At 37.9% G+C, this 20,963-nt stretch overlaps 1 protein-coding gene across 1 annotated transcript in view; it reads left to right on the top strand.

Annotated features, from left to right (window-relative positions):
- Positions 1 to 19,468, top strand: part of GDA (guanine deaminase) — an 89,623-nt gene extending 70,155 nt beyond the window's left edge. Inside the window, exons 9-14 of the mRNA XM_063080711.1 lie at positions 847 to 944; positions 3,018 to 3,085; positions 13,063 to 13,209; positions 16,498 to 16,625; positions 18,487 to 18,514; positions 19,354 to 19,468. Of these exons, the coding sequence (XP_062936781.1) occupies positions 847 to 944; positions 3,018 to 3,085; positions 13,063 to 13,209; positions 16,498 to 16,625; positions 18,487 to 18,514; positions 19,354 to 19,424 (540 nt within the window). The 3' untranslated portion in view covers positions 19,425 to 19,468. The remainder of the gene's footprint in view (positions 1 to 846; positions 945 to 3,017; positions 3,086 to 13,062; positions 13,210 to 16,497; positions 16,626 to 18,486; positions 18,515 to 19,353) is intronic.
- Positions 19,469 to 20,963: the final 1,495 nt, after the last annotated feature.

Here is a 20,963-nt window from a genome sequence, read left to right as displayed (position 1 = left end):
AAAAAGCTATTTAGATACAGGTTTTGTACTAAGGGAAGAAGAATTTTGAAAGAGTTAAGTCTTATTCAAGATGGCTGGCCAGTTAGCTCAGTTGGTTAGAGCACAGCCTTGCAACACAAAGGTTTGGATCCCTATGTGGCCAGCTGTCAAAAAAAAAAAAAGAAAACCCACAAGACTAAAAATTTAGAGGTCTCATATATGTCTAGTGCCTGCTTTCTCAGATCAAGTTTACCTTCTGAATTAATCCTTATAAGATGATACATCTTCTAATTTTTATGAAAATGAAAACATGGGTGAATTAAAGTTAATTTGGTTGTATGTGTCAAGACCATTGGTGCCTGTATTAAAATTAGGAGCAGAAATAAAGAACAACTCTGCAAAATCATTCTCACAGCTTCCATGTACTGAGGAGAGAAGGCTTACTTCTAGAACATTCCAGCTAACACAGGAACAAGCACAGCCCTAACAGTAGCTCACCATGTAGACTTAGAAAAGAATAACTTGACAATTTTCTAACGTAGAGATGATAGAATCATGATATCTTCAAACTGAATGGATATCCTATACTATAGATCACCTGGACCACCCCTCATTATTTTATGGATCAACAAAAAGAAAAAAAGTAAGATCCACAAATTTGCCGAGACCTCTGTAATACAATGCTTTTATAGGCCTTTTCTGAGGTGTCACTTGTACCCAGTGATTTTGTACATGCAGATGATCATAAATGTTCTTGTAAAGATGGGAACAGCTGAGTCACCGCTTTTCCCTCTCTCTAATGTCTTGTGAGTACTGACGCAAGCATTGTTAAGCAGTAAAGCCCATGTGGGACTCTCTTCTCTCCAGACAGTGATGGCGCATGGCTGCTACCTTTCTGCAGAAGAACTTCAGGTGTTCAATAAACGAGGAGCATCAATCTCGCATTGCCCCAATTCTAATTTGTCGTAAGTAGCCAATAATTGTTTAGCAGATTATGAATGTTTGGGTTGAGGATTAGCAATCAAATACCTTTGCTTTCTCCAGGATCTCTCTTCTTGATAGGAACTAACTAGACATTTATCTGTGCTGTGGTGGAGAAAAAGACAGCACTTAAGAGAGGACATTTTTTGTAGAGTATGCATTTAAAGAGCAACACATCTAAAATCTCTGAGTTTGCACAAAAAAGGACAATAGGAAATATGACAGAAAGCGTCTAAAATCAATAGCATTCAGAATTCACAGCTGAAGACTGGAAGAACGCATACAGTGTTCCAGGGAAAGGGTTCTGACTTCGTTACTCTGTGTTCTGGTGTTAGAAGGAGGGCAGGGCTGCTAGAAGCCAACGCCCTACAGCATGTGTCATGCTGCTGGATCTGATGGGATGCCAGCTTACATAGGGGAGCCGGAAGGGACCTTGTCCTATCATAACTCCCCAGGATAAAAAGCTTTATTTATAACTGGTTCTTAATCTTTATGGAAGGTTGTGGATCCATACTGAATCAGATGAAGGTTACGGCCTGTATCTTCAGGAAAAAGCCCATAATTATAAAAATGTTGTATCTAATATCAGGGAATACATAGATTCCTGGTGCTGGTCCATGGATGCTAGGTTAAAAACCCATGTTATACAAGTAGTTTATTTGGGAGGTGATCTCAGAAAGCACCCTAAAGGGAAGTAAGACAGAAAAGGGAAGCAAATCAGTAAAGAGTATATCATAAGCAAGTTACCACTGTGGGCTCTTGGAGTTTAATCCTTCTAGAAAACCCAGGCAGCCAGCGTACGAAACAGACCCCAAAGTTATCCTGCCCAAGGAGTGAGGGAGCTAAATAGTTACACCTAAATTCTCATTTTGGTTATTGGTTGAGGGCGTCTGGGTTGGGGTGGGGGAACATTAATTCCTTGAAACTTCTGAATTTCCCCAAACAAGGGCAGAGAAGGGTCTAGCAGTGACAGAGAGCCCTAGGCCAAGAGTGGGAGGTGTTAGCAATTGGAACCGTAGGGACTTTGGGAATGACAAAGATATATGTCAGTGGCAATATGGGAAAGTCACCAAGAGCCACAGCAGCATATTGCTGGAGTGGTTTGAGACACTCCAGAGGCTCTGAGTTTTCAGCTGTAAAGTAGTCACACATGACAGGGAATCTTGCCAATGGACAGCTTAGTGACCAAATAGGGGAAGAATTTAACATCCCTTGGGTGAGTTGCATAATATCCTCTCAACTAAAACATGATCCAGCTTTGCAAATTGAGGTTTGAAGTTAAATTTCTTAAGGATACATTTCTGTTTAAATGGTCACTGCTGTTCTTTCTCCAACCACTCTGAGAGATTTATTTTGTGTGCATTGGGGCTTTGGAAACTATAATTATGTGCATCTTCGAGCAGACCATTTTCACCTTTGCATCTTCCTGGACTTCGAAGGATTGCTTTAGTTTTCCTGTCTCTTCAGGAAGGTAGCATATGTGTTAAGCTCAGCATCACAGGGTCTGAAGTTCAGCTCGGGAACCATCTCCTGGTCGCTGCTGTCCTCAGAAGCAGCATTTGAACTGTCAGACCCTGGCTCACCAGCCTGTACCCCCGTTTCCAATTGTACCCCCTTTCTTTGATCTTGCTAGTCAGTACCATTCAGGGTAACAGATTATTTCAGACATAGAGGAAAGACAATGCTTTATAATTTCTACTTCCTAACACAGAAGGGTGGATTGCTTAAAAGATATTAAAGACAGATAAGACTTTTGGATTAATTACAAAGGTTAATTTCATTTATTTTTCCCTGCAAATGATGCCCTGCCTTCCCCTTCTGGCTCTTGCTGCTTTGTATCCTACTGAGATTAACCTCTGCTCGAGGATTAAGATCTTTTATGATCCTTTTTATTTCAGGACTTGGGTGGTCTGATTTGAGTAAAGTGTTTGTGTCAGCATTAGAGCTGATATGATGGGAAACACAATTTTCACTGATGTCATCATCACTATTACTAGTGTCTTTCTTTCATTGGAACCACATGGTTCTCCTTGTTCTGACATCTTCTCTCTCTACAGGCTCAGCAGTGGCTTACTCAATGTCCTAGAAGTCCTGAAACATGAAGTGAAGATAGGGCTGGGTACAGGTCAGTAGTTCACCATTCGGAGCGATGGCAAAGTGGTTGATTAGTGCATAATTTTCTAATGTGACTAATTTGCAGGTAATAGTTCTGGTTTTTTAAAATAGTTTTGTTATCTGGTATTGATATATTGATAATAAATATCTGATAAAATGCTGAGGTTGGGAGCAGTAAGAAGATGTATGCAGAGGGAGAAGTTCTGATGACACTAACCTACTGAAAGCCATTGTCCCTGTTTACTGTTCAGATTGAGCTATAAAAGAATAATTCCTTTTAAAGTATTTTAGAGGTTCTTTTTAAAAAGTCCTTGACTCTTTTTTTTCCTTTTGTTTTGTCCTTCCGGCTAGGTTTTAATGGTTTGGATTCGTTTGTTTTCAGTTTTTAATAACTGTGTCATCACATGTACTGTCCCCAAAGAAAATGATTCGGCCTTGCTGTAGTGAGCACAAATTCAATCTACACCAGCGCTGAGAACTCTAGATGTGTTAAGAGCTGGCTTTGCTGCTTTTAGACAGTGTTTAGCTAAATAAGACTCCTTAGTTCCCACAGGCAGTCTGGTGTTTACTAGGCTGAAGGTCATGCTAGGTGGCTGATGATTCAGTGATGTCTCCTTTCTTCACGGTGCATTTTAATTGTTTTCCTGAGTGTGTGCAGGGCTGTTCACTCTGAAAGCGTGAGTCAGGCCCAAATGTCTAGGCATCCGCTGTGACTTTTGTTTTATCACTGTGTGTGACTTAACTAAAAATTAAAAACATAAAATGGGTGTGGGGCACAAGGACTTATTTCTGTTCTTGATGTATTTGTCTTCCTGCTATCTATGAACACTGGACTGTATGCATGTTGATACTGATGGTTTTCATTATTTTCTGCAGTAACTCAAGTCTCAGTTTGTCACTGTGAGACATTTTATACCAAGCAATTAATTGGTGAGACATACAATAATACACATCATGATTTTATTAATATTTCTAAAAGAGGTATGTTAGATTCGAGGTTTTTTCCCAATTCTGAATGAATCGAAGTAATTAAGATTTTTAAATTTCTAATTTAAGTCTTGAATCATTGAGATTGTGGTAATATCTGGATATAGTCACAGGTGTTAAGGCAGGAAATCAGTTATTTTACCTTTACAGAAAAGCTTTAAGAGATAAGAAAAAAATAGACATGAGTTTTTGATACACACTATAGTCAGGTACTATGAAAAATTTAGCAGGTATACAAAAATCATGCAGGTATTACTTTCAAATTTTCTAGGATTTTGGTCTCCATGATTTAAATGTAACGTGTCGCTTTACAGGTTTTTGACTTTCGGTTACATAGTGATGGCTTAAAACGTGTAGGTAAAGCTCTAAGCTGTCAGGGCTGACCCCGTGGCGCACTCAGGAGAGTGCGGTGCTGGGAGCGCAGCAGCGCTCCCTTCCTGCTGCGGGTTCAGATCCTATATAGGGATGGCCGGTGCGCTCACTGGCTGAGCTTGGTGCGGCTGGTCACAAAAAAGACAAAAAAAAAAAAAAAAAAGCCTCTAAGCTGTCAGACCTTGAGCAAATTAATTTTCTAAGAATTTATTTCCTTATTTTTGCAATAACAATAGAAATTATAACAACACCTGTTTTACGAGCTTTTTTTGAGAGTTAAATGAAAAAAAAAGTGTACAAAGAGGCTAGCACAGTGCCTGGCACATGGCACTAGTCAGTACAGATGGGCTTACCAAGGAAGGAGCAAGCTTGGGGTGTTGACCAGATGTTTGTTTAAATATGCCATAGCAGCTTATTAACTTGGGGAATGCTGCTTCATTTTTATAGTCTCTATTGCATTAGCCACCCAGTACTCCAGTATTTCCAAAGCATGACCTTGATGTATCAGTTTGCCCTTCATCTGTAGACTTTAGATTATTTAACCTTGTACTGTGGATAGAGAGCAGGTCCAAGAGCATTTCATTTGCCCTCTCTATAACAAGTGCAGGCAGATCTTGACTTTCTCAAATATTAGATAAGAGAAACCCACAGGAAGCTTAATAAAAATATTGCAAAACAAGAGAAAGCAGTATCAAAAAAATAAAAAAATAAGAGCAAACATCTGAAAATGATCTACTTCAAGATCTAGAAGAAAATTTTAGAAAATTGCCATCATCCTTGGAATACAAGAAGATATGGTACTATGAAAAGACTGTAAGTTGTGATGAATATAGAAATTTTAAAAATGAAAGAAGAAAACCTAAAAAAAAAAAAAAAGAATAAAAAGCGTTTGGACTCATACACTGTTGGAAGGATGGTAAATGATACAACCCCTTTGGAGAACTGTTTGGCAGTTTCTTATAAAGTGAAATATACATCTATATGTGACCCAGCAATTTCACTCTTGGCTATTTAACCTAGAGAAATGAACACATATGATTGCAAAAAGAGCCGTACAAGGATGTTTTAGCAGCTTTCTTCATAATAGTCTTGTCAGCCTGGATCACAGATCCCTCTACCCTGTCCTGTGCAGGTCATGAGCCAGGTAGTAAAAAGATTCTGGTGGCTGTTAAGAGGATAGACATGCATTATTCCAATGCCAGCTCTGCCGCCAGCGGTTCAGAGCCATTGCCTTCCATACTGAAAGTACAAACTAATGGCAGTGAGCCAGTACATGGGTGCACGTGCACAGTTATACCACCCTTACATAACTTGTTTACAATGGATGTGCTGAATCATACCCCGCCAGATATCAGGCTAGAGGGCCAGACTAAACTAACTCCATTTTCCTCGCAAGCCCCAAACTGAAAACAATCCAAACATCTGCCAACAGGAAGATGCATAAACAAATTGAGGTATATTCATATAATGTAATACTACTTAGCAGTAAAAAACAAAAGCCTTACTGATAAATGCAAAACATGGATAAATCTCAAAAATATTTTGTTAAACAAAAAAAGCCAGGCACAAAAGAGCATACACTGTGTTGTTCCAAATGTATAAAACCCAGGGCCTGACAGAAGTAACCTGTATTGACAGAAGTCAAAAAATGGTTGCAAGGGTTGGGGGCGATGGTCATGGGATTCGATTAGAAAAAGCCATGAGGGAACTTGCCAGAGTAATGGAAATGTCTATATCTTGGTTTTTTTTGAAAGGTAGTTAAAGCTATGTATACTGTTAACATTCATCAAACTGAGCACTGAAGTTCTGTGGATTTTATGATATCTTAATTATACCTCAATTAAAAAACAATGAACAAACCATGCAGGAAGCTATGAGAAACAGAATTATTGTTGCAAAAAATTAAGTCAATGCTGTGGAGAACAAAGTTGATCAAAGATCATAAGAGGGTGTTTGAGGAGACCCATGCAGAGGGCAGAAAGCACAGTGTGAACATACGGGGTTTCCCTGATGAAGGACCCAGAACAAATGGAATAAAAGCGAGAATCAGTGCACTGAAAGATACTCTCTTCTGAGCTCGGGAAAACTTCATTGAAAGTGCTTACAGTCTTCTACACTAAATTGCAACTGAACATGTTGGGGCAAAATATTTTAATCACAAGGAAAGAGAAAAAAACCTTCCTAAAACATTGATGCAGGGAAAACAGTCAGTTATCAACAAAACAATTAGAAACCAGTTTGCTTCCAGATGTTTTTGCTGGCACACAAAATACTAAAGGCAGGAAGGAGTTTGGGGACAAAGCAGTTGTTAGGCAAGAATAATGTGTCTGATCACATTCTCCTTCACATGTGAAGGCAACAACGTTCTCAAACATACAAAGCCTTGGGGACTATTCTCCCTGTGAACCCTTGGAAAAAATTACTTGAAAATCCTTATCGTCTAGTGAATGAATGGCCATCGAATAGGAAAATAATGATTACAAGAGGGTGTCGGGGAAAGCTGAAATCAGTTAAAATAGAAATAAGATCAAAGAATTGTAAAGGAGTTTAAAAACTGAAAACAAAAGCCAAAAATATATCTCAAAAGAGACTATGTACAATGTTAAAAGCAATATCTTTCAAAAATAAAAACAACTATCAGGTGGTAACTTAAATCAGGAAGGTGTCTCCCTCAGCTGGGAAGAGGCTCCTGGGACTGAATACATGATACTCATTTTTGAAACTGAGTGTCAGGTCCTTGAGTTTTGGTTTTATATTTTCTTTATATCACTTGAATGTGTGCAATATTTTTTCATAAAAATTTAAAACAATATACGCTCTGCAAGAAAGAACTTTCCCAGTATTAAAAATTCTTCTGTCTTCTGATTTGTGGCTTATGTGTAACATTGGTGAAGATATATCGGGCAAGTGGTGTCCACTGTGCCAAAATGACTAGAGTCCCCCATGCCACAGTTTGTAGTGAGGATCAGCGTTTATTTCAATGGCCGGTCAACAGAGAACGAGGCAACAGAAGGAGCTTGAAACCTCGGACTCCTTGAAGGCTTAGAATCACAGATACTTATAAGGCAGGAATTTGGGTAAGGTTCTGATCATGTGGGGAGTCTGATTGGTCAGCAGTGAAGTCAGCACCATCTTTTTTTTTGGCATCGTGAGAAATGTCTTTGTTTAGTGAGAAAGACCCTTCTTTGGTCCCTCTAAGTTGGGGGTAGATATGCTCAAAAGCAGATCTGTGGTCACTGGTGGTCTTGGAAAACATCTTAGGATTAATGTCACTGGTGTTAGCCATTGTCTGAAGGAACAAATATCTTGTGATCATTAAATCATGCCTCACCTATATTGCTTAAGGAAGTATATGTTAAACTAACCCTATTCTTATGCTAGAACTAGGCATCTTAACTGCCATTCTTGGTCAAGCAAATTGTTCTCTGGTTTTTCCTCTTTTAGGCCTAAGCCCACACGTGTCCCAAGGCCTACAGGTGACAACGGGCCTGTTTAGCATGCATAGCCCAAGGGAGCTTACTCTTCAGGAGCCTGCTTCTGGTTTCAGTGGGAGCAAAATTATAAGTGTATAAAACTCATCTCAGAAAAAGAGAATTGTACATTATAGTTCACTTTTGACTTTGCCATATAAAAATATTAAAAATAATTACTTGCAGGATTTTAAAAATAGGCTACCTCCTAAAATATGAAAAAAAGCAAAGAAAACATAGCAATAATGAAAAAACAGTAATCTGAAGGAAAAATTTCAGAGTACAGACGAGTTTCCCTAAACAAGACCTACAAATTCATTAAAACAAACAACCTACATGGTGCCCGTGTCTCACTTTCCCGTGACAGTTCCCTGCCCTAACTCACTTGTTCCATGACTCCCAAAGCAACAGTTCTTTGACTGCCTGTAGACTCCAATTGAGTGATTCCATGTACTCTCAAAATCCATTATTCCCTCCCTAATTTACCCATTTTAGTTGCCAGAGTACATCACTATAATCATTCCCTTGGAAACATCCTGGCTTCTCACATCCCTCTCATTTGCTTTGTATTCACTTTGCAGAAGCCCAACCCTTGATTATGTCAGCAATTCCCCATCTCCATGCCTGCAGTTGAGCATCTGGAAGTTGCTGGAAAAAAATCTTCCCGTGGATTCTTTTAAAACTTTGCTCTCAAATCCCAAATGGCCCTCAGCACTGGCCATAGAGACCACTATGCTTCTCGAGTAAGCTCATGTCCCCATATTCCAAGATGGCTTTTCTCATTTTTTCTTAAACTTTCTACCCCAACTCATACCCTCCTCATGTCCAGCTGATGGCTTCATCTAATAAGTCATTGAGAAAATAGAATCAATCAGAAATCCTTCCCTCAATTTTCCACCACCAAATTTTCACACCTTCCTGCTCCTGCTGGTGTTTTCTCTTTTCTCTTCTTTTTCCTGCTACAGCTAAAAATAAAAAAGGCCTTTTTCCAATCAGAAATACAAAAATACAAAATCCCCTGAGGTGTGTGTTCTGTCTTCTTTCCGTCTCCCAGCATCTCAATAGATTAATTCCTTTGCTCACTGACTGTCCTGTATCATCAGTGTCTTCCTTCCTTTTGGATCATTTCTACCAGCATGCAAACATCACTAGTATCATGTGATCATTTAAGCAAAGAAACCAAACCTCTCTCTTAATTGCCATCCCTCTCTGGCTCTTGCCCCACCTCTCTGGACCCCCTCAAGGCAAAACTTCTTCAAAGATTGGAGGTCCCTACTATCCTTTCCTAAGCTCCCTTCCGTTCCTTTGCCCACTTCGGTCTGGATTCTTGCCCCGCCCTTCAGGGCACCTGCTTTTGTCCTATCTCCTGTGGGCTGTTAACACTGTGATGTCTTTACTGCCCACTCCAAAGGATGCCATTCTGTCCTTACTGCACTGGACTTCTCAGCAGTTGTTGCCATGGTTAGCTACTCTCTCCTTTATCCAAATACTCTTATCTTGGATTTAGTGAGACGACTTTGTTCTGATTGCCCTGCTTCCTCTCTTCCCAGCCTTTCCCTGTCTTCTCTGCAGGCTCATTCTCTATCTGGCCATTCAAAAGCTTCCTTCAAGGCTCAGTGTGAGGTGTCCCCTCCTTGTACTTTATCCTTTCTTCCTGGCTGATGCCATCCTCAGCCACGGCTTCCGTGACTACTTATGTGCAGGTTTCTCATGGATTTTTATATCCAGCCCAGACTCCTCCTTTGAATTCCAGACCTACTTTTTCAATTGCCTACATTCTCCTTCCTCCTAGACCCCTCCTGAAGGAACCCCCAAACTTTACTTACCCCCAACCGCATTTTAGCCTAGTTCTCTTTAGTAACTCTTCTTTCCAGAGAATTCAGTTTCTCAAATTAGAAACTTGGGCATTCATTATCTTTGGGACCTTTCTCTCCCTCCCCACCCCCCCCATGTCTAAGCCAGCACAGGGTCCAACCTCATTTCTCCTGAATAGCTCCTGAGACCATCTTCTTTCTCACATCAGCCACCCCCTTGCTGCTGTCCCTTCTTGCCTGAACCACTACACGGGCTTCCTAATGGGGCCCATGTCCATCTTGGGCCCTTGCAATCCATTCTTCTCTTTGCAAAGGAATCACAGTGAAAATCTGATCATTTCACCTCTTGTGCTTATCACCCATCAGTAGGATTTTGAATGTGTAAGTCTCGTTACAAGGCCCATGAAGCTCTGTGTGTTTTGATACCCTCCCCATCTCAGCCTCATCCCAAACTCCTCTGCCCCCCACAATGGCTGTCTTTTAACCCTCTCTGTCAATCACACTCCCTTCTGCCAAAAGGTACTTTCTGTTTCTCCACCTGGAATGCCCTTTATGTCCCTCTATGTGGCTGAGTTCCTGTTCCTCTGTTGGTTTAAATGTCATTGCCTTAAAGAGGTCTTCCTGACCATCCTATCAAAATGGGGCCTTCCTCTCTATTTTCCCTATCACTAGACTGAACACAATGGATTGATAATTTGTGTGTGCTTATATGTCTCTTTTTTCTCCTCCACTAATTAGCTCGTGAAGAGAGCTCGTGAGTTTTGAGTGCTTAGATAACTCAGGTATATAGAAGGTGTTAGTAAATGATTGTTGAATAAATGAACTAATGCATAAGAAACGAACACACACATAAAATAATTTCCTTTCATCTTTATGTTGTCCTCAGGCTCAAGTTTTTACTCTTACATGGTTTCTTTAGGGTCTTCTTGTAAATAATAGTGTCCTGATGTTGACTCTGACAAGCATGAGATAGTGTCATTCTTTATCATGATGTTCGTCTGGGAACAGGTGGGGTTGGGAAGAAGATTTTCTGCAAAAATGCATCCATTTTGCTCTCTCCTCCACACGGTTTTTACCCTCTGGTCCTCAGTCTCCTGCACTTAGGTAATGAAATTGAATTTTCCCAGTAACTGTTATGATTGGTAATGGGATTTCTGTTTTCTGAGAAAATTGAGGTTCACAGGTATGAAGTAACTGGTCAAAGGTCGACAAAGCAAAAAAGTTCCACATCCACAGTTTAAAGCTAGATCTGTAAAATGTGGACACTTGTTATTCCTCTTTCCACTCTACCACACCGCCTCTTGTTATATGATAAAGTACGGATTCCACTTACATTAGATGTGTTGTAGATGAAAGAGAAAGCTGCTAAGGACATATCACAATGGCTCAGCAAGTTACCATCACGGTGGAAATTGAGAAGCTTAACACTTACACAAATGGTCCTGGCTAATACTGTGATTTATGTGACTCAGGCTTCCTTCTTTGACCAGCACAATATTGTCCCTTAGTTGGCAGTTATTTTATTAACATAACATTGGCAACCAGAAGAATATAGGATGATTAAATGGACAACATAAACATCTCTTAATTTTTTTCCTGTAAATTGCATATCATTGTTTCCTAATCTATCCTAATTCTTTCTGTACAATTAATTTTTACTAGGAAAGTACTACTTTCTGTGATACTTGTATTTCATAAAGCCTTTTTTTAACACCTTGTTTTTCTATGTTTACTTCCGGTCTTTACCTACATGATATGAAATATATTCAGTCTTTGCTTGTTTCTGTACTATGTAGTGATAAAATTTTTATCCTGCCTTTACATTTAGCACTTTGTTTCAGCAATAAAGAAGCCATGGGAGAAATATCTCGAAGCTTAATGTACCTTATTTCCAAATTGTATTTGTTTTCTTAGTTATGCTGTAGTAAAAATGAAGGTTTAATAGATGGTTATTGTATATTAACACAGACTGACATCTAGCAGATGAAATAAAACTTTTCAGAGAAATGGATATCCTCTGGCAATACTGTTCTGGTTAAAGAAAAGCATTTTCCCCCAAAATTCCATGTAGGTTTACCTAAGGCCATGTAAGGCAGTTGAACATAGAACTGAACTACAATCTAGAATTATTACTAAGTAGGCAATTACTTTTGATCTTTGCTGTATATACGCACTGACAATTATATAGGTCTACCTATAGGACGGAAGGAACTCCTAAAATAAGAAGTGTATTTTATTGGCTATAAATGTATTTTCCTCTTATAAAACATGCTAACTTACTTGACATTTATTTATACAAACTCATTTAATAACCTCTACATTCATTTTTGTCAAAGGTGGTATTTCGCTTTAATTATGATTAGGGACTTTATTTAAATCACTAAAAAGTTCATTCCTTATTTATATGATGCCAACCAACATATAAAACTGTCTGCATCAGCATTGCTCATTTATTATACTAATTTCCCCTAACATATAAGTTCATTCTAAAAGCTCTTGTTGAAAAAACATCATAAAGATGTGACTTTTTAATTTCCCAAAGTTTCCATCTGGATTAGAATAAAGTTAGAACAGATTTTTAGAGTATAGAACTGTGGGCTTATCTTAGATCACATGTTATCTAAGTTATCTTTATAACTATGCAGGCATATGGGAGCAATTTCTGGGACAGTTCAGGAAATTTCTTCTCTTAGCTTTATTAACCTTTTGGGTATTATAGTTGGTTGAATTGTGGCCCTCCAAAAGATGTCTATGGGAAACTGGAAATGCCACCTTATTTGCAATAAAGATCTTTGTAGATGTCATTAAGGTAAGGATTTCAAGATGAGATCATTCCGAAATAGGGTGGGTTCTAAATCCTGTGACCAAAGTCCTTGGAAGAGACAGAAAAGGAGACACACATAAAGACACATAGAGGAGAAGGCTATTTGGAGATGGAGGTGCAGATTGGAGTTACATTGCCACAAACCGTGTAATGCCAGGAGCCACCAGAAGTTGGAAGAAGAGAGGAAGGATTCTTCCCTAGGGCTTTGTAGGGATTGTGGCTCTGCTAACACTTTGATTTCAAACTTGTGACCTCAAAAACTGTGACAGAAGAAATTTCTTCTAGTTTAAGCCACGCAATTTGTGGTGATATGTTGCAGCAGCCCTAGGAAACTAAAACATGTATATATTTTGAATTCCTTTAAATGTTAGTCTGTGGCTATTGTATGTTTATAGATAAGAGTTTTTCTTTAAGTGTGTTAAAGACTGTCTGTCACTACAAACAAAAACCAACCTTAGATACCTGTTATTCTGTTTATCCTCATGAGAATGCTGTTTTGGCTTTATTTCACCTACTGTAGATGTGGCTGGTGGTTATTCATCTTCCATGCTCGATGCCATCAGAAGAGCAGTGATGGTTTCCAATACCCTTTTAATTAATAAGGTAAATGAGAAAAGCCTCACCCTCAATGAAGTCTTCAGACTAGCTACTCTTGGAGGAAGTCAAGGTAATGACTATTTTATTTCTCTCACACAATGTACAACTATGCAGATCTGTGTCCTTGGATGAGTAGGCAGGCACGAGATAGTGGTATCAGGGGAATTCAGTAGTCATGACTGTCACATCTCCATGACATATCCAAACTTAGCCAGTAAAGTATATGTTTAGGCCTGTGATGGAGGAATCATTCTTTCAGTGAATTCACTGTTTTTGGCAGAATAGATGATTGATACAAAATTATCGTATTAAGGGGCTGGCTAGTTAGCTCAGTTGGTTAGAGCACACCCTTGTAACTCCAAGGTCAAGGGTTCGGATCCCTGTACTGGCCAGCCACCCCCATCTGCCAAAAATTCTCATATTAATTGTTTTAATGGATATTTGGTCACCTGCATCGGAGTTCTTTAAAATAATCCATTCTTCCACTGAGTCAAGTAACTACCTGTCTATTTGCCTGAGAGATAATAATAATAGTAAAAAAAAAAATAGTCAAGACTTACCGAGCTCTTACCATGTGACAGATGCTATGCAACACACTTTGGTATTTAATCCTCACAACCACTGTTATTAATTTCATTTTACATACAAGGAAGCTGAGTAAGGCTTATACAGATGTCAAGCTACATTGTGTCAGGATTTGAATCCAGAAAATCTGATGCCAGAGTGCAGGTTCTTACCTTCTGCCCTCAACTATGAAAACTTCCTGTATAAATCCCTGCCTAGACCATGTGTTGGGCTTATATATATTTAAACATACTAATTACTAATTGGGCTTATTTATATATTTAAATATACTAGATTACCCAATACACTTAAATACACTAAAATTACTCAAGCTCCTTTAAAAGGAGAAATATGAAAAATATCGTTGGTTGATATGCAAATATTGTGCATCAGCTTTTCCCAGTTCTCAGGTATAACTGTTTTAATGGAAAAAATAGAAATTGGTAATTGCATTGCTTTAGGTCACTCTAGAATTATCATATAATCTGAATGGATGATAGTAAAAATAACATGAAACCATAGGTAACCTGTGAAAAATTAAAATATGGGAATAGACACAGATACACATATAGATGTAGATTTATGATGGCCAACTTGGCTTTTAGAAATGGAGGGTGATCAAGGCCAAGAGTGTCCTGGGAGGAGAAACTTCCCAGCTTTTCTTTGTTCTGGGCTGTGATGAACACCATAGTGGACACTTCAGGAAAAACAAGTAGAGAGGGTAGATGCTGGGCATTTCCCTAAGTCTTATGGTTTCGTTTTCTGAAATTCCAAGTTTCAAATCACCCATTCTTTTTACAAGTGTGACACCCTCCCACCTACACCATCATTGTATTTCCACATCCGAGTTTGAATTTGAGTAGTTGTTTTACCATCTATTTTCATGGTGCAAATGAGTTGTTTTTAAACAGTGCTTTTATTTATTCTAGGCTCTCTGTGAGTTGCTTCATCAGGATCCTGTTTCTGATCAAGCAGGCTTGGGGTGCATACCAAATCATTACTACTTAGCTATGTCGCTTTTAAATCTATTTTCTGGGCCACTGGGCTTCCTGTTATGGAATTTCTTCTCCTTAGCTTGTGGCATTTTCCCAGCTCTGCCAGGCCTTTACATTTACTCTCAAGGAGATCAAGACATGTATAAATCATCCTCACAGAGCCAACATTTGCTCCAAATACAGCAAAACTCCATTTCCTGAAGTGTGCTTGAGTCACTTACCAGCCGAGCTGGGCCCATTAGTAACAACCAGAATCTATATCAATTTACAAATTTGTTGAAAGCAGTTGTATGTTTTTTGGTTGGTTCTTTCCTGAACTTTTCAGGTTCTAATGACCAGCCCAGTTAGTTTATATACATCATTAAATTTGCCGGGATCCTGGCAAATGTACCTGATTGTCTGACCTGTTAAACACACAAAAATTTTATGTTGAATACAGTCATTAAAAACTCATACATGTCATGCTTCATTGTCAAGGGCAAAGGGGAAAAAAAAAAAAAAGGAGAATGTTATCAGTGAAGGAGAAGAGAATGTCCAGTGATTTTCTATTACATTCAGTATTTTCTCACACAATTAGTAGAAGTCATCTAACTGCTTTTAACATTTCTAATTATTTTCACATCCCTTTCTTGCTATGAGAGTTCTTTAGCTAAAAAAAACCCTTTTTGTTTTCTGAGAATAAAAGAGTTGCCCTTTAATTAATCTTTTAAGAACAAGTAAGATCCAAGCTGTGCTTAGAAAATTGCATTTCTGGACGCCATACATAGAAATAGAATATATCAGATATTGCATAGCAGGGATAATAGACCAAATATCTCCACATCGGACTGTATCCTGACAGTGATAGAATGCAACAAACACATGTGAAAATGGAAATAAATAATGCTGCACTCCAGTTAACCTTCCTTTTATACATGCTTCCATTTGTAAACTGAGTATACCCTTGCTCAGATTACAGGCTTTAAGGAGCTTTAGATGCAATACCTTCATTGACCAGGAAAGCCAACTACCCCTATCTTCTGAAACCAAACCATAAAAATGAAATCCTTGGCATCCTATAATCATGAAACATGAATTATAGCTATGAAGTGATCCAGGTTAATAGGCATTATTGACCTATGCCCTATTTTAGAAAATCATTCTTCTCTAGCAACCAGGAGATCTTTGAGGTTACAAAGAGATGGTTCTACTTTCAAAAGCATTGGGACTCTTGAGTTATGAGGGCCTGTTCACTTTGAGAAGTGAATGTGTTTCTATTCAAAGGATTTAAACTAAGGAATTTATGATAGATACGCCTGAATTGGCAAATATGCAAAAGGATAATTATTTTTTATTTATTCGAGGTTCATTTCACTGCCACGAAAATAAATCTTGTCAGCTATTTCATGGGACAAAAAGAATAAAAAAGGCAAGGAATGGAGTTGCAGTGCTGAGGCAAGACTAGGAGGGAAAAAGAAGAAAGGTGTTATGTCAATCATCATGTTTCTTAGTGGATAAATGAAAAGCATAACCAGCTGGGCTATGAAGTACACCGATGGAGCTGAAATAGACACAATCAGAATAAAGGTCTTGGTGATGGAGGGAACTGTTTTTATTCTCAGATTTGGCTTTCTTGTGCTTACTCTGCTTTCTGTAAGTAGAAGTCTTGTGACCTGTTGGAATAAGAATGCTTTTCTGCCTCACTAAAATGCTAATTTTTTTCTAGTGACATGTTGGAAGATTGTCCTTGCAGACTGGGACATTAGCATGATCTGATAGCTTGCCATACTGACTGTTGATTCACTTGTTCTCCTCTGTAGCCCTGGGGCTGGACAGTGAGATTGGAAACTTTGAAGTGGGCAAGGAATTTGATGCCCTCCTGATCAACCCCAGAGCATCCGACTCTCCCATAGACCTGTTTTGTGGGGATTTTGGTGGTATTTCTGAGGTAAGCAAAAGAAAGTTAATCAAATGGCATTTATTGCATGAAGTAGTCATAGTAGCTTCCCTGTAGAAAAGGAACAGAAATTAAAACATTTTCATGGAATACAGGAGAATCTTAAAAGGGAACCTAGGTTCCTTTGATAATTATTAGTTTCACAACAGCAATGCTAAGAATAATGGTATTAACAAAATATTTGTGTTTTGGATGTATTTGTGTATTTGAATGTATTTGGCTATAAGCAGCCATAGTATAGCTAGTATTTATTGAGCATTTTCTGTGTGCTAGGTGGGCATGGGATTAAGCACTCTTGTACGTAATTTTATTTCATCATCAGAACAATTCTTAGACAAGTGGGTACTATTAATATTGCCAATTATAGGGGCAGTGAGGCTTAAGGGAGGTCAAGTGATTTACCTAAGGACTCATGGCTAGTAATTAGTAGTAAGAGTCTGGATTCAAACTCAGGACTTTCTGACTACCAGAGGCTGGCCTCTTAACTATATGCTATATCAATTTTCTTAACTTTATAAGAACATGAGTTTTGTTCCTGTTATTACAAAATATTTTCCTATGTGTAAAACAAACTAGTTTATCTTACTTTAATAATGATTCTTTATAAGATATTGAGTTTTTTTTTAAAAAAAGAATTAGCTTATAGCATTTATAAATTGATTTACTTATAAAGAGTAAATGTAATAATAAATAGTTGTGCATGGCTTAACAATGGGAAAACATTCTGAGAAATGCATTGTTAGGCGATTTTGTTGTGTGAACATCATGGAGTTACTTACACAAACCTAGATGGTCTAGCCTATGATAAACCTGGGCAGTGTGCTATAGCCATGATAATCTGATGGCAACACACTTGTATTTGTGGTCTGTCATTGACCGAAATGTCATTATGTAGCACTTCAGTGTAAATTATATTGAGGTTTTTGAAAGAAAAATGCTGGATTATTTGAAGTTTGTACCATTTGTTATTATAGGGGAGGAAAAATATCTTTTCCTTTAGCATCTTAGATTCAAGGCCCAGGTCGCTAGGACAATAGGCTAACTAACAGGAGAAAAATGTACAAATGTATTTAAGTTTCATGTGGCTTAGGAGCCTTCATAAGGAAATGAAAACCCAAAGAAATGGATAAACCTGAGTATTTTTATGCTAGGTTTGATGCAGAGTGAAGAATCATGGAGAAATATGATAGGGCCAAGAGTATGATCTAATGATAATAAACTGGGGGAACTTCACAAGGCCTGTTTGTTCAGATTCTTCTGTGTCCCTGTGTCTTCAGAGATAAGGATGTCCTTTTCCTATGGGTATAGGGAGGCCACCTCTGACATGAGGGTCTTATGACCTATTCAGGGGAAGGTCAGAAAATCCTTCCTAGCTTTTATAACCTGCTTCAGAAGAGACAGGTGAAGAGGTCAGAGTGACCTTCCTGCTTTTGATTTTTGTCCTGACTCCCTCACTATTTTCATGTGATTTATTCTTTTACTTTTTTATTAGAGTGAATCTCTGGGAATAGGGCTCAGTCCCATTCATCTAGTCATTTTTTTTTTTACATCGTACACCTTTTGAAATATTTGAATTATTTTATTAATTAATTTATGTCATACTTTTCCTTTGAAGATTTCAAGGTTATACACCAAAAACATTCAGGCAATAGATAAAGATTTGATAATAGCCAGTGGGTTGTTTCTTTTTAAGCAAAAGACCAATTTTTTAGTTTTAATTAATAGAAGTAGATTTTGCTGTTGAGAAATAGATTTATATTTCTGGGCTTTGCCAACCACAACCACTGGCTGTGAATTTACTTTTTTAAATGCACAAAATATTCTCTCTTATTAACTTTATTTTCCATTTTAGGCTGTTATCCAGAAGTTTCTCTATCTAGGTAAGTGGATGTATGTTTCTATGCTAAATAAAATCTTTCTTTGTCTTTTTCTTGGATATGACTCTCTGTATTTATTGTACCACATATTAAATTTGTTTTGATTCATTATTTTTTTAACGGTCCTCAGCCTCAAGCCCATTTGTGGCACAATTTTTAAAGGCGCTTTTTGAAATACATATGACCCTCTAGAACATACGGGCACAAATCCTAAGCTGAGGAATGGAAGGCCAAAGGGGAAGACATCTTTGTGCCCAATCCTCTTACACTCACTCTGTATCCCACAGTCCCTATTATGTTGCATTTGTCGTAAGTATGTAGTGGAGTCTCGCCACGTGTGCTTTTAACATTCTCAACATTAATTCTATTTGCTGAAAGACAGAAACATTCAATAGTGCAGAAGAGTCTCATTCCATTGAGTGAGCTCAGTACTGAGTGAACTTCAGATGGGAGAGGGACATGTACTTCTTCTGGAGCTCAGTTTCTGCAGACTGTTCATCTCACCATGCTCAGTATGATTCTGGACTGTAAAGATCAGCATCCCTTTTCTAACTGGGGCTGGACAGGCAAACCAACCATTTCAGTTGAAACAGAGTTGGTTGGACTTTATGTGATTTCCACCTTAGGTGCAGAATTCGGACCCTAATCCTCAAATTACCTATGGCATCTTCTGTGGATCAAGTCTTTCTGTCCAGATTATAAACAATCAGAGGAAAGGTAGCTTTTTGTGTTTCCTCTCTTAGGAGGTTTTTTTCTTTTTTTTAAAAAATCTCCTCAATGGCAATGAAAATAGTGATTGACACAAAGGCACTTTATAAATGATTCCTTGATTTTTCTTGCAGGAGATGATCGAAATATTGAGGAGGTGTATGTGGGTGGAAAGCAGGTGGTTCCGTTTTCCAGCTCCGTGTAAGATCCTCGGGCATCTACAAAGTTCTCCGGGGATAACGCGACTCTGCATCTCTCTTGTGCCCAGGTGGAGTTAGGAAGTCAAACCAGTACCTTGCTGTGGGATGACTATCTCTTTCTGTGTTTTAAGCTCAGACAGAAGGGAATGTTACTGCTGGTGGTTTTCTGATGAGATTTAAGTAAAATTTATTTCATATTTGGAAATGTGTAGAGAAAAGATATTTCTGTAAGATTAGGTATTTTGAGATAACAAATGCGAAAATTCAGAAACTGAAAATGGACCAGGGAGTATATTTTTATGAAGGAGCAAAAGTTAGACTGCAAACAAATGTTCAAAACTGCTTCGGGTTGTGTTTGAAAATGATATGCTGAGCATACTAATTGACCTCATGTTTTAGAAATTTGCACTTAGTGGCACTTGCATTTTGGAGATGTGTTATTGTTGTGCTTTGCCTTCTTTGGGGATGAATGTCAGAAATTGAATGCCACATGCTTTCTTAATATAGTTCTGTGCTTCAAAGTGTTTGGCAGAAGTTGGGTATTAAAGATTTAAAGTCTCTTAGGAATATTACTCATATAACTACACTGCATAAATAGTTGTATTTTTGTGTACTTTAAAATCACCTTAATCTATAATCGTGTGATGTAATAACTGCTTCTGTTTTATTAGAAGAGAAACAAATTCCATATTCCACCGTTGTGTAGATTGAAGTCTTCATAAATTGGGGGCAAGTACTAGGTATTCAGGAGCTGTTGATACTAACAGGAACGTTCCACTGCAATGGCCTATTCTACCCAAACACTATGCCATGGTTGCTGGAAATTTCTTACTCAGATATCAATCTGCCAGAATTTTTAAATGAAGGACAAATCCTGTTAAAGAAATATTAAAAATCTTTAAGCTCTGTACATTGAAAGCATTCTCTGTTTTCCAATTTTATCCAATTGCCTATTTAATTCCTTATAATTTTCAGGACATTAGAATTTTAGGGTAATGAAAAATGTCCCACTCAATATTTATATTGATAGAATTTATCATACTAGACAATTAGGAATAGTAAACAGAGCATATTTTTATGCTTCCTAATTAATACAGGGTGCTTTAAATTAAAATTAAAACCAAATTATAACCTTGTGATAACCTCTTAAGAAGTATTGATATGGATGTTATTTAAATCCTGTATTTTTCTTATTCAATTCCAAATACTACAGACAAACCAGGAAAAGGAATAGATTTTCTTAATACATCATAACACTCATACCCAGGGCTTGGGCATGACTTCTTAATATTATCCTATAGTAGAAAATGTTATGTAATATGGCTGACTCCATATTTACAGAACCAAGAACACTGATCCTCCTCCTGTAGTATAAATTTTATTTTTACCTATTCATGCTAATTCAGCAGTTATTTGCCCCAATTTTTTCCCCTTTGTTAGAAACACTTTTAGATTTGTGTATATACTACACCTAAAGATGGAACAAATTTTTGCTCTTATTTTTTTGAAAAAACAACAGTTTGTTTTATGGGACATTAACTCAG

The sequence above is a fragment of the Cynocephalus volans genome, chromosome 16 (assembly GCF_027409185.1).
Source record: "Cynocephalus volans isolate mCynVol1 chromosome 16, mCynVol1.pri, whole genome shotgun sequence".
Classification (NCBI taxonomy): Eukaryota; Metazoa; Chordata; class Mammalia; order Dermoptera; family Cynocephalidae; genus Cynocephalus; species Cynocephalus volans.
This window is presented reverse-complemented; position numbering and strand designations above follow the sequence as displayed.